The 14,007-nt window shown below is 37.9% G+C and overlaps 1 protein-coding gene across 1 annotated transcript in view; it reads right to left on the bottom strand.

The window, feature by feature from the left end:
* Positions 1 to 14,007, bottom strand: part of LOC112224854 (titin-like) — a 173,001-nt gene that overhangs the window by 97,165 nt on the left and 61,829 nt on the right. Inside the window, 14 exon segments of the mRNA XM_042306365.1 lie at positions 367 to 765; positions 1,878 to 1,940; positions 4,392 to 4,427; positions 5,150 to 5,224; positions 5,331 to 5,402; positions 5,585 to 5,929; positions 6,690 to 7,493; positions 10,551 to 10,643; positions 10,990 to 11,100; positions 11,498 to 11,644; positions 11,853 to 11,978; positions 12,313 to 12,384; positions 12,902 to 12,967; positions 13,421 to 13,495. Of these exon segments, the coding sequence (XP_042162299.1) occupies positions 367 to 765; positions 1,878 to 1,940; positions 4,392 to 4,427; positions 5,150 to 5,224; positions 5,331 to 5,402; positions 5,585 to 5,929; positions 6,690 to 7,493; positions 10,551 to 10,643; positions 10,990 to 11,100; positions 11,498 to 11,644; positions 11,853 to 11,978; positions 12,313 to 12,384; positions 12,902 to 12,967; positions 13,421 to 13,495 (2,484 nt within the window).

Raw genomic sequence — 14,007 nt, 5'->3', positions numbered from 1 at the left:
TTTGCATCATAATATAAAGGTACAATGCATCAACCCATATCAATAATGTATACATACAATTATCATCACAACTTAAACGTGACAAAAGCTACATAGATTAAGGAATACTTTATCAAAAAGGGGAGTACTCTCCATCAAATTGTGTAGTTATATGGTATACATTTTTATATGACAATATAAAACATGACATTAAGTAAACAATCATTATTTAAGCTACATCACCTGGAAATGAATTGTTATCAGCTTTTCAGTGGTTCACATGATTTTGTACAGAAATATGATTCTTATAAATACATAATTAATTAATTGTTAGTAATTTCTGTTAGTAATTCACATTATTTCAATTAAGAAAATTCTCTGAAATACCTTCAACAATGAGTTTGGCGGTTGTTGTCTTTTCCTTGTTGCCCAGCTTGGCAACACAAGTGTACTCTCCAGTGTCCACCAGTTGGACGTCAATAATGGCCAGTCTGCGATCTTTGCCATCAGAGGTGAATTTGTGTTTTGGACTCTCTCTTAGGTTGCTGCCATCTTTCATCCATGTAGTTACAGCAGTAGAAGGTGAAACTTCACACTCAAATGTAGCAGATGCACCAACAGCATCACCTTCTTGTAACACTATGTCTTTGAGTGGTTTCGTAAACTTCAGGGGAACTGCTTTGAGCTGGAATCCAAAAGGATTAGCATCTGGGGGTTTGTCTCCTCCCCCACCACCGGGTTTCAGTCCTCTACCCCTGCCTTCACCAGGGGATGGAGTTTTGCCTGCTACAATTTAGACACAATTACACAGATTAGATGTTTTGCGTGTTTACAGCAGTTAAAAGTGTTAACATTTTCAAACTAATTTTTTTTTTACACTTAACATGATATTTCCTAATAGAAAATGTGAGTGCTACGTCAGTTGTCCAAAATTATTTTTATGATAGTTTAAATTGTTAGAGGCTGGCTAGTGTTGAAAAATATAGGCTAGTGTAGTAGAATCAGGCTAATGACTATATCATAAATAGTCGTGGGATAGTAGCCTTTCTAAAATGGCGGTTTGGATCATGGATGCAGATTGGTTGAAAGGCGTTTGTTATTCACAATAATCCATGGCAAATGCCAGTTCCATTTGAATTATAAATGTGCATCCACTGCCCCCCAGTGACCCGGACGCAACAATTGGTGACTCAGACCTGGACTTGGACTTGACCAGTAGCGACACTGTTGTCATTAACTCTCATCCTTGCTTAATTTTCAACATGCTAGATACAACAGCAAATGCTACTGTATTAACTGCTAGCCTTACTACTGTAATATGCAAGACAGTAAGATAGCTTCCTTATTATGAAGAATGAATAATTAAGTTAGTTGGCTAGCTAGCAAGGGAATGTTAGCCAGCCTGCATAGCAACTATTTTTGTTATAACTAGCACCAAAAGAAAGAAGCTGATGCGGCTACAAAAATAGTTCTAGAATATATTTATATTCTGATTGCTTATTTGAAAAGCAGTGAATGAGACAAAGATTTCATACACTGAGTTTCTGTCCAACTTGCTGAGAAAGTAGTCAAAGTAAGCTAACTTCTTTCAAAAGCCAGTGTTCACAGTGAATAGAATGTTGGATGTCATTGCTGAATTATGAGAAGTTTAGAATATTGAAGGTTTTTGGAAGGACAAAAATCTTAATAGTTTAAGAAGAATAAATTATATTAAAAAGCTATTGACAAGAAATGTAAGTTTAACCTGTCTGCACGTTTTTAAAGTTGGAACAGTCATTAAAATGTAAACCGTTCAAATTTAGTTACAGTGACAACACTATGAAGAAAGAGAATAAGCTTGAAAAATACTATGCAGGAAAAGAGTAGTGTGCTAACGCAGCACATGGATACAGTCTTACCTTTGAGGCCTCTGCCTCTGCCTGCACCTCTACCTGCACCTGCTTCTTCTGCTGGCTTTCCATCTGTTTAAGATATTTAGAATGACTACAACGTAAAGACAGATCACATTCAAATCCCTTGTAAAATCCCTTTCCATCTGTTTAAGATATTTAGAATGACTACAACGTAAAGACAGATCACATTCAAATCCCTTGTAAAATCCCTTTCCATCTGTTTAAGATGTTTAGAACGACTAAGACGTAAAGACAGATCACATTCAAATCCCTTGTAAAATCCCTTTCCATCGGTTTAAGATGTTTAGAACGACTAAGACGTAAAGACAGATCACATTCAAATCCCTTGTAAATATTTTTTACTCAGAACTGTACACGCATAAGGTGAGATAAATAAAGATGAAGGGTGATGATGAAGACAAATTGACAATGGATGATGGGAAATGGGTATATAATACACAATGTCAAATACCTTGTAGAATAACAACATGCTAAATATGTGCTTTTTACATGGATTGACAGACAAATAACACAAACATGGAGACTGACATGGAGAAACAACACACAATGATGACAAACATCACATAGAATAAGATGGAAATGGATGAAGATTGTTTGGGATAAAATACTTTTTCCGATGAAAATTATCGACATGAAGAAACAATATGGAATGATGACAAACATTAACATGTAGAACATTAAAAAAAATTGAAAATGGATGGAGATTATTGGGGGTGAAGGACTTTTTCTGAGCCATTAATGTTGATTCGCTGCAGCCTTCATCTCACCTCGTCTTGGCATTCCAGGGGTCTCAAGTGCATCACCTTCCTCTCCCCAGTCTTCTGTGGACCCAGAACTATCACGAGGGACAAGTTCCCATCCCCAACCTTCATTGTCAGATTCCTCCTCAACCTCTGGCTCCTCCTCAAAGACTTCCTCCTCTAGCTGAGTGGAGAGATTTCGTAACTGTACCGCTTTGGGGGAAAGCTCTTTCATTCCTGGCACCTTCTTCGGTGGTGCTCCTTCAGTTTTCTCTTGTGGTGATTTCCTTTGAACTTTTTTTAGGGTAACACATTCAAATGAATCTTTTGGTGAAACTTCTTTGGGCAGCTTTTTGGTCCTTTCTGCCCTGGGATTCCTCTCCATAGTAATTTTTTCTATTTCTTGTGGTTTTTCAACCTTAGGTGAAGGAGTCTTTTTCAGTTCCACCATTTTCTTAAGTGTCTCTTCATGCTTCAAAGGTTTGTCTTCTTTGTCCTCTGCTTCTCTTGGCACGCGATCAACCTTTTTTAACTTTTCCACTTGAGGACTCTTTTCCATTTTCTTTACGGGTGCTGTCTTTAGAGGACTTGACTCCTGTTGAGTTTTTTTCCCAGCTTCTTTTGTCTCAGGCTCCTTCTCAGGATTCACAGCTTCAGTGTCGGCTTCAGGTGACTTTGAAAATGGATTCAATTTAACATCTTCCTTCTCTTGCTCCTGTGTTGGAATCCGTTTCACCTTTGTCAGTGGTTTGTCCGAATCCCGGACCTGTTCATCTTCAGGAACTTTGGCCACTGGTTTTAATTTGACTGCCTGTGGCTCTTCTTTAGCACTAGGAACTCTATCAGCTTTCTCACGATCAACAGGTTCTTTAATGTCTTCATCGGTTGGTTGTCTCTCACATCTCTTGAAAACCACAGATTCTTTGTCTTTGTCCTTCTCTGGCTCAACGGTCACAGCTTTAGAAGATTTTTGGAACAGTTTTAACTTCACAGTTTCTTGTTCTTTTTCATCTGATGGTAATCTGGACAGTTTCTTTTGGCCTAAACTTGGGTCTGTTGGTGCCTCTTCTTTTACCCCCTTGGGAATTTGCTTCAAAGTCATTTTGTCCCCTTCTTTTTCAACTCTGGGAATGGTCTGCCGAGACCATTTGTCTTCAGTTGGTTCATTTTCTTTAGGTGTCTTTACTTTAGCTCCATCAGGTATCTTGCTTATCTTCTCTGCTTCATATCTTTCAGATATTGTTACTTCACCTTCATCATACACTCTCTCTTCAAAGTCATGGATTGTACACTTTGTCATTTTTGGAGGTTTCTTTAGTGGTGCTGGCAGATCTTCAAAGGGGACTGAAGGTACTTTCTTCAGCGATATAATATCCTGTTCTTGCTCCAAGTCTTTGGAAATCCTGGTTGTTTTCTTCAAGGTTGGCGGGACAAGTTTTTCTTCTTCCTCAATGTGAATTTGAGCTTTTTGTCGGAGAACTGCAGCAAAGGTTTCACATTGCACTTAACAGCTCACTTAACAAGATAATAACATTGAAAACATTACACCAGAAAACATTCAAACCCTGAGGTTTTACACATTGAACAATAGACACACAACACACAACAAACAAAGAAACAAACAAAATTCACAGAAAACAACAATGCCATGGTACACAATAGTACCAGATATTTAAAAGTTTGAGCTAGATATTTATTTTTATACAAGGAATATGGAAATGGGAATATAAATGAAGAGGAAAACAAGTATTCATCATACCTTTCTTAGCTGGTCCTGGTGCCTGCTTGCCTTCACCTAGCAGGAAAATGATAGAAAAGTTTTTAAAAAATTGTCCACTTAAGAACATACATTTAAAGATATATGGGATACACGCCTCAATGTATTATGTACGGTTATGACATTGAGATATGATTGAGGAAACCAATGCAATCACTTTCTATAAGAGACTGATTAATTTATCTTTGGATGGTGTTGGGCATTAGTCTTGAGGAACCAATCCTGGAATTTCAAGGGATATTCCTCCCATAACCAATCAAAGATCAGGACAATTGAAGTAATATTATCAAGTGATGATATAAATGAGGGAAAATATTACATGCTCCCATTTTTGTCATTAATACATTTCAGGATGAGAACATACAGTAGTTAAGACAAACAAAATGGCATGACATACAAAACCACAGTATTGCTGAGAAGGAGATTAGAGGTGGCATCTACCTGATTTAAATAGTATAACATGCACATACAATATTATAGAAAGGACAGACAAAAAAAACAGGAATGCTTTGTGAAATGAAGAGGTAACATTCTTGTTGAATGAAATGAACACTAAAACCTGTTGTTAAGTGACTTGGAGAAACCCAAGCCAAATACACTAGCCTCTACCATCTATGCCTAGAATAAGGTTGAAGAAAGCATGCTTGGTTTTATTTGGATGGTATGGTATTCAGAATACTAATAGGATATTAGTTTGTGATTTTATATCCATATTATTTGGAACATTCTTCGCTGAATACCTGGCTTTAAATTGTCTTGTTCTTGCTCTTGGATGACAGGCTTGGTCTCCTCTGTAGCCTTTTTCTCTCGAGGTGCTTCAAAATAGTGTTTAAGATTTAGATTTGCCCAAGAAGCATTCATTCACGAATGTATAGAAAGAACTTTAAGAAAATAAATGACAAACATTTAACAGAAGTGTACCTTCAAGAGGGCTGACTTTCTTTGCAAGTTGCTCAGTGGGATTTGGAAATGTTTCCTTCTCCTTTTCTGGTACTTCAAATAAAATTATACTATGATCAAAATCAAGACATTGCATGTTGGGGGTAAGCATTAAACCACTGAGAAGAAACATGATTTCAACACACAAAGACACATAATAGATCATATGTAATATCCCAAATACATCACACAAACAAACATAACAAACAGGATAGCAAGGATTGGCTTTGTTATACCTTTATGGGGAGCAACATCATCTTCACTTGAAAGAGACACCACTTCAGCAACAGCCTTCTTCTCTGGTTTAGACTCAGACTTAGGCTCAGGTTTAGACTCTGGCTTAGACATTTTCTTTAGAAGTGGCTCTGCTGGCTTTGGAGGCTCAGCAACAGCCTTCTTCTCTGGCTTAGGCTCAGACATAGGTTCAGATTTAGACTCTGGAGAAGACCATTTCTTAAGAAGTATCTCAGCAGGCTTTGAAGGTGACTCCTTCACCTCTTCAGCAATAGCTGTTTTCTCTGGCTTAGGCAATTTCTTTGCAAGAGGCTCAGCAGGCTTTGGAGCTGATTCCTTCTCCTTTGCTGGAACTTGAAATAAAATGATATGGTCATAATCAAGATACTACAGAGCATTGGACCACTAAGAAAGTATCAGAGAAAGATGTTATCAAATAGAGCACACACCACACAGAGAAAAACATACAACATGCATAACATAGACACAGACATAACACACAAAATATAAAGATTTTTAAAAGATTTGTATTTCAGGTTTTCTTGTTATACCTTTTTTGGGAACAACATCTTCTTCAAGAATAGCTCTCTTCTCTGGCTTAGTCTCTGGCTCAGCCACTTTCTTTACAAGTGCCTTAGTAGGCTTAGGCGGTGATTCCAGCTCAGCAATAACCATTGTCTCTGGCTTAGGCACTTTTTTAGGAATTGGCTCAGACGGCTTAAGAGGTGATTCTTTCACCTTCTCAGCATTCATTTTTTCTGGTTTAGACTCTAGCTTAGGCACTTTCTGAACAAGTGGCTCAGTGGGCTGTGGGAGTGTTTCCTTCTTGTTTGCTGGTACTTAAAATAAAGTAATTTTATGATTAAAACCAAGACACTACAGATTGGGGTAAGCAGGAGAGCACCAAGAAAGTACCAATTAAAGATGTGATCAAACAGAAAACACACAAATAAGAAAATATCCCAAACACAAAAACACAAAACATACAGACAAACAACAGACCAAAAAGCAAGATTTTAAGAGTGAAGATTTGTATTTCAAGATTTCCCCTGGTTATACCTTTTTGAGGAGAAACATCTTCTTTAATTGACAGAGACACCTCTTTACCTATAGCCATCTTCTTTGTCTTGGTCTCTGGCTTAGACTCTGGTTTGGCTACTTTCTTTGCAAGTGGCTCAACAGGCCCCGGGGGTGATTCATCCACCACATCAGCAATAACTGTCTTCTCTGGCATAGTCACTTTCTTTACAAGTGTCTCAGCAGGCTTTGGAGGTGATTCTTTCACCCTTACAGTAACAGCCTTCCTCTCTGGTGTAAGCTTTTGCCTAGCATCTATCTTAGACTCTGATTTAGCCTCTGGTTTTGGCTTAGGCTCTTGCTTAACATCTGCTTTAGGCTCTTGCTTAGCATCTAGTTTTGGCTTAGGCTCTGCCTTAACCTCTGCTTTAGGCTCTGGCTTAGGATCTGGCTTAGCCTTTAGTTTAGGCTTAGGCTCTGGCTTTAACACTTGTGGCTCAATGGACTGTGGTACATTTTTCACCCCTACTTCGATAACAACCTTCTTCTCTGGCTTAACCTCTAGCCTAACCTCTGGTTTAGACTCTGGCATAGGATCTGGTTTAACCTCTGGTTTAGGTTTAGGCTCTGTTTTAGCCTCTGGCTTAGGCTCTGGCTTAGACTCTGGCATAGACACTTTCTTTACAAGTGTCTCAGCAGGCTTTTCAGCAATAACCCTCTTCTCTGGCTTGGACTCTAGCTTGATTTCTGGTTTAGACTCTGGTTTAGCCACTTTCTTTGCAAATGGCTCAGATTCTTTCACCCCTTCAGCAACAACAGTCTTCTCTAGCTGAGACGCTTTCTTTGTAAGTGGTTCAACAGTCTGTGGAGGTGATTCCTTCTTCATTGCTGGTTCTTGAAAAAAAATTATACCATGGTCAAGATCAATATACTACAGATTGGGGTAAGCAGTCCAGCACCAAGAAAATACCAAAGAAAGAAGTGATCAAATGGAGAACACAAAGGATACACAAAAAATACACAGAAACAACACAGAATCACAAAACAGGTGCAAGAGTGGCGCAGATATATTGTCCTCCTTCTGTGAGACAAGAGTTTCCTCCTCAGATAGAATAACTTTAACAGGTTTTCCTTTGTTGGTGACCCGTTTCTTAGTTTGGATGTCCTCAATTATAAGAGGTATCTCTTCGAGGGGTTCCTCTCTCATAGAAGGTATCTTGTCAGTGCCTTCCTTGGATTCAATTACTTTGGCAGGTTTTCCTTTTTCAAGTATCTGTTTCTTTGATTCAAAGTTCTCAACTCTAAGAGGTATCTCTTCAGGGGTTTCCTTTCTCTTAGTAAGTCTCTTGTCTAATGTTTGCTCCTTGGATGGAGTTACTTTGGCAGATTTGCCTTTCTCAACTACTTGTTTCTTAGTTCGCTTGTCCTCCACTGTACAAGGTATCTCTTCAGTGGTTTCCTCTCTCGTAGTAAGAGTCTTCTCAAATGTTTCCTCTGTGGATTGAATTACTTTGGAAGTTTTGTCTTTCTCAACTACCTGTCTCTTTATTTTGAAGTCCTCAACTGTACGAGTTATCTCTTCCGTACAACCTAATCGCTGTCCTTTCTCTTTGGGCAACGCCAGGTTTTTGGGAGAGAAACCTTCTGACAAAGGTATTTTGTCCTTTCCTGTATCAACTTGAAGATTTGATATGTTTTGCCTTAATGATTCTACTCTGATAGAAGATTCTACTGGTTCTATGGATTCTACTGGTTGAGAAAAACCTTCTTGGCTAGATCTACTTTCAGAAGCATGTTTATCTGTTGGTTTGGGGAAAATATGATCTGTGGCTCTCTTTCTTTTCTGTGAAACATCCATAACAGATGCTTCTTAATTCAAAGAGTATTCTTCATGTTCCTGGGAAGAAGCTTCTCTTGGAGAACTATTGTCTGTCATAACAGAGATCTCCTGTCTTCTGCCTGACTTATCCTTCTTCTCTGATACCCTGGTGGTAATTTCCTTTTTCTTGACAATGTCTGCTTTCTCTCTTTGCACTTTCTTATCTGTTTCTATTACCTTGCTTTCACCCTCAACTACCGATGGTCTATGAATAGTCTTTTTCAGAGATATTTCTTCACTTATACCAGCACTCCCTTGTTTCATTTCAGTAACTTCTTCATATTTTTTAATAAATCCGGTGTCCTGTTTTTTGTCAGATAATACTTTAAAGCTCCAGTATCCTTCTGTATAGGTAACCTGTCCTTTGTATCATCTTTGTTAACTTTTTGGACAAAATGTTCTTCTATAGATTGAACTGCTTGATGGATAGGTACATCTTCAATAGTAACCTCTTCTGTCTTTAACTCAATGACATCAACATAAATAGTTCGACTGGTAAATATGCATCTAGATCAGACCTAGTAAGAACCTTAGTAGCTCTATGTTTCCTTTTGGAAAGCTCGCTAACAGAGTGTTCATGTTTCATATCTGACTTTTTATATTTTTGGACAGATACTTTTTCTGGTACGGTATCTTCTGTCTTCACTGAAATCTCCTGTCGTGACATCAATGTAATGCTCTTGTCCAATATATCCCCTTTGCCTTTGTATGATACCTCTGCATTTGCATGGCACACTTCTTCATGCTGAAAGACTTCTTCTATTGGAGGAGCTCTCTCCATCGTGTAAGAAACCTCCCGCAACTTGTGAGTTTTCAAAGATCTCCTTTTCTCAGCCATCTGCAGACTGGAAGTCATTTGAAGTTCTAAAGGTATGGAGTTCCACACTAAATGGTGGTTGCAATGGATTATGGACAAAATACAACATAAAGACAAACATTGCGTAAAAAAAAACCACAGATGAAAAAAGAGAGCTGCACTGGCGTACCATTATAAATATCTAAGTGAAGTAAGATTTTAGAATTTTGACCACACAAATACACAGAACACTTAGAATACCTGTTCCTTTTCTTTGTGACATAACTTCTATTTCTGAAGTTGGAACTTTCTTTTCTTCTTCCATCTCCTTTTTAGGTTTAGTAACAGGTACATTTTCAGTAGGTTTTTTCTCAGGTACCTTCTCAACAGGTACCTTTTCAGTAGATATTTTCTCAGATACCTTCTCAACAGGTACCTTTTCAATATATACTTTCTCAAGGACCTTCTCAACAGGTACCTTTTCAGTAGGTATTTTCTTAGGTACCTTCTCAACAGGTACCTTTTCAGTAGGTTTTTTCTCAGGTATCTTCTCAACAGGTACCTTTTCAGTAGGTATTTTCTCAGGTACCTTCTCAACAGGTACCTTTTCAGTAGGTACTTTCTCAGGTACATTCTCAATAGGTACCTTTTCTGTAGGTATTTTCTCAGGTACCTTCTCAACAGGTACCTTTTCAGTAGGTATTTTCTCAGGTACCTTCTCAACAGGTACCTTTTCAGTAGGTACTTTCTCAGGTACATTCTCAACAGGTACCTTTTCAGTAGGTATTTTCTCAGGTACCTTCTCAACAGGTACCTTTTCAGTAGGTACTTTCTCAGGTACCTTCTCAACAGGTACAGGTTTCTGTTTGGGCTCGATCACTTCAAGAGCACACAAACAACACACACACAAAAGACATTGGCAACACAGAAGATTTACAGAAGTGTTCTCACATAAGATACATCAAATTCGACAAAGAGATCGTCAACACTTTACATACTGTCAACATGGTCACAAACATATCATGACCCAAGTCTGAAAGAGACTTAACAACTTATGATAAACTATAAGTCTAATAGGATGTTATATTGTAACACCATGAAGTCAGCATCATGATGATAGTTCAAGTAAAGTGTTACCCTTGTGTATAGACTATCAAACAGAGAAAACTGAGCGGTGGAAGACGGTAAACATAGGACAAAGAAGAGTTCAAGAAGACCCTTAAGACATCACAGTACACAGTATGTACAGTACATAAGTCAGTATATAAATCCCTACCTTTTTGTGGTGTATTCTCCTTTGGAGGCACAATAACTGATTCAGGCTTTCTGACAGCCTTTGGGGATTCTGGTTTTCTTTCCTCCACGTGAACTTAAAAAAACATTCAACTTTGTTAAAAACCTGCATATACAGTACGTGAAGATATTCAAGACAGTAGATTCAAACACAGACATTCCACAAATCACACTCTGTCGAGTGGTAAGACTGTATGAAAATGCATATGACGAGACAATATAAAGCATCTGGTGCAAAGACTTTTCAGCTGTGTAAAAACACTTAAAAAGTCAAACAGTTCATATAACATTGTGCTGTGGAAGTTAGAAAAAATATAGAAGCTAGATAAAAACAAGACAGAGATGTTCAAACGCTTGGGTTGACTAGAAGAAAGCCATTAAACATGAATGGAAGAAGCATTGACAACCTATAGTGAGTATACCTTGTTCTGGCACAGAGTGTATTTGAGGCTCTATGTCCTCTCTGTCCACTTTTTGAAGGATGGTAGCTGGTTGCTGCAGAGTTACCTCCTGCCTTTTTAGTTCTTCTGGCACTTCAAAAGAACATGCAAATGATCAGTAATATACTATGTGCTGTGATGAAAGTACAGAAAACAGACGTATTACTGACAAACAGAAAACAACAAATACAGATTCCAAATATGGATTCCATTATGCCAAAAACAAGACAAAGAGTGACAGATTACACATAAATCGACTTGAAATATCAAATAAAGAATGTTGTATAGCAGAGATAAATGTACATACACGAGACAAACATAAATGTGGTTGCAACACGTCCTCAATTGAGGAGTACACTAGTCTTAAACATTGTAATGCCATAGTCAGAAAAAGACAGGTAAAGATGGACTGACAAACAGAAGAGTATAAAGAGCAGACATGTTTTTAAAAGACTCAGAAAGCTGCCTCTCTTTTGAGAGATACTGATACCTTGTGGTGATGGGACCTTCTTTGCAGCAGCAGCAGTAGGCTCCGGCTCCTTTGGATCACGCGTAGAGGCTGTCTCTGGCTTTTTAGCTGCTGTCGGCTTTCTTGGTTCTGGCTTTGAAGCCTCTGGTTTCTTAACCTCCTCAGGAACTTCAAGTAACATGCACTTTGATTTAGAGTTCACTAACCAAGGTAATACTTACATGTTACATACACATATGACACAAAAGGAAGATTTGCTTCTATGTTAGAAGCTATTTAAACATATTAGATACAGAAACATGTACGATTCCACAAACAAAGGAGAGGTGCATTAGAGAGGAGAATAAATCTTCCACACAACACATGATATAAATACCTTTGGTTGGTGGACTCTCTGGTTTCTTCATAGGCACACGGTTCGGTTCAGGTTCAACCTTAGTCGCAGGTGAAACTTCAGGCTCTGGTTTTGGTTCAGCAACATGGGGTGCAGCTTGAGGCACATCTTCAGGTAATACAGACATCAACATTAAAAACAATATAAGCTATGGGCTATCAAGAAAAGCCGGGTGCTAAAAAAGCGAGTGAAAGCCATAAAATGGTAAGAGTAAGATTGAGACAACTTCTATAAACGCAATTCAATAAGTGACAAACGTGAACTTAGTCACACAGGCTTATTCACACAATCCCTTGGGATATTAATATGCAATGTTAGAAAGCACTGCATAGAAGATTTAGAAACTGTGTAGACAGGCATGAAACTGACAAGAAGACAAAATATTCAAGAGCTACAGCAGCAGTAGGAGCATTTCTGAAGCACTTAGGAAAACGCAGTGTACCTTTCTTTAGTGGAACCTGTTCAGGTTTCTCAGCTGGCTTATGGGCAGGCTTCTTCGCTTCTTCATGTTCTTCTAAGATATTGAAAGGGAGCAATTACATACACCGAAATAAAAAGAGTAGAATATCATTTACAGATGTCATTCAAATAAATACAAAATAATTACAGTTAAAGGAAATTAATAAGTTGATGAAAATAAAGAAAAATCCACACCAACAATGAACAAAAACAAAGTTACTGCTTTAGTTCATAGAAAATGATGAATACGTGGCAAGCATGACAAGATGGTCAGACAAGCGTTTGCAGCTATCTTCTCCTCCACTGGCTTTTTGGCTTCAGGAACTTGGAAATATCATCACAGTAAGTTCATTTTCCCTATTATGCTAACTTATCACTGAGTTAATGTGTTGGGACAAATAAAATGTATCTAATAATGTAATTTAAAGTAGTGGAAGTTGGTTACTTTACGCAGATAAACAGTCAAGCAAAAGTAGACAGGAGGGACAAACGTAGGTAAATTATCAACATGTACACACATCAACCAGATTAAACACGAAATAAACAACTTACAAATACAGATATTTGGATACCTTTATGTGGTTCTGCTGCCTCAGCTGGTGTAGACTTCTCCTCTGGTTTCTTGTGCTCTTCAGAAACTTTAAAGACACTCATTTTGTTAGCAAAGCATCTATGTAATGTGGACATCCAATAAGCACATAATATTGGGGAAGGCCGTACAGACAAACACATAAGCCACTATGCGTGATCAATTTAAGAGCAAAGTGTAAACGATCATTAATACTGACAGTACAAACCAAGTCTAAACTAAGACATGCAAAATAATTCAGCACGACATTACAGGGAACACCTTTGACACAGTTAAAAGAAAATAAAGTTGTAAACATGGAGTTTAATTAATTACACATGAACAAAGATTATGAACTTTGCCAACAACTTACATTAAGGTTAAATCAAAAACAAGCTCTCAAAGAGTTTACCAATTGAAACAAACAAGATTATGACCATGTTTGCCACACATTAACAAGACAATGAACTTTGCCATAACATTGCTGTAAATCAAAGACAAACAAAAGCTATTCTTCCAATACCTTTTTGTGGCATTTCCTCCCTCATTCCAACCTTCTTACTCTGGACAGACACCTCCTCAACAGGTACTCTCGGGGCTGATAAGACAATGAGAATATATTAGTATCTTTGTTTCAACGAGGCTAAGGAAAGAGGTTTACGGTTCTAACACACAAATATAAACACACAAATTAAATGACTCCTGTGAGACAACAAAGGAGAGAGAAAGACCTGAGATGTGTGTCTGAGTTTCAAAGACATGCTAGTGCACTACGGCAAGATTACACATACAAAGAGTAGGAGCCCATATATTCTGTGCCAAGATATTTTCAAAGAGTGGCTCAAACATACAAAGACAGACAACAATGTATTTTAAGCACCAAACATGTTAATACCAATGTAGTAGCATAATGTGTCTCAAGGTGGAACGTTAAAGATGAACTGTTTGCCCGCTTGAGTTAGCTGCTAGAAGACAAACTCCAATGGTAACATCTATTCTAAGGGATACCTGTGGTTGTAGAGATTTTCTGTACTACAAACATTTTGGAATATGAAAAACATGTTTAGTTGTGTAGATGATCGTGGAGATCAGGAGGAAATGCTGGAATAC

This window comes from Oncorhynchus tshawytscha, linkage group LG26 (assembly GCF_018296145.1).
Source record: "Oncorhynchus tshawytscha isolate Ot180627B linkage group LG26, Otsh_v2.0, whole genome shotgun sequence".
NCBI classification, from domain to species: domain Eukaryota; kingdom Metazoa; phylum Chordata; class Actinopteri; order Salmoniformes; family Salmonidae; genus Oncorhynchus; species Oncorhynchus tshawytscha.
This window is presented reverse-complemented; position numbering and strand designations above follow the sequence as displayed.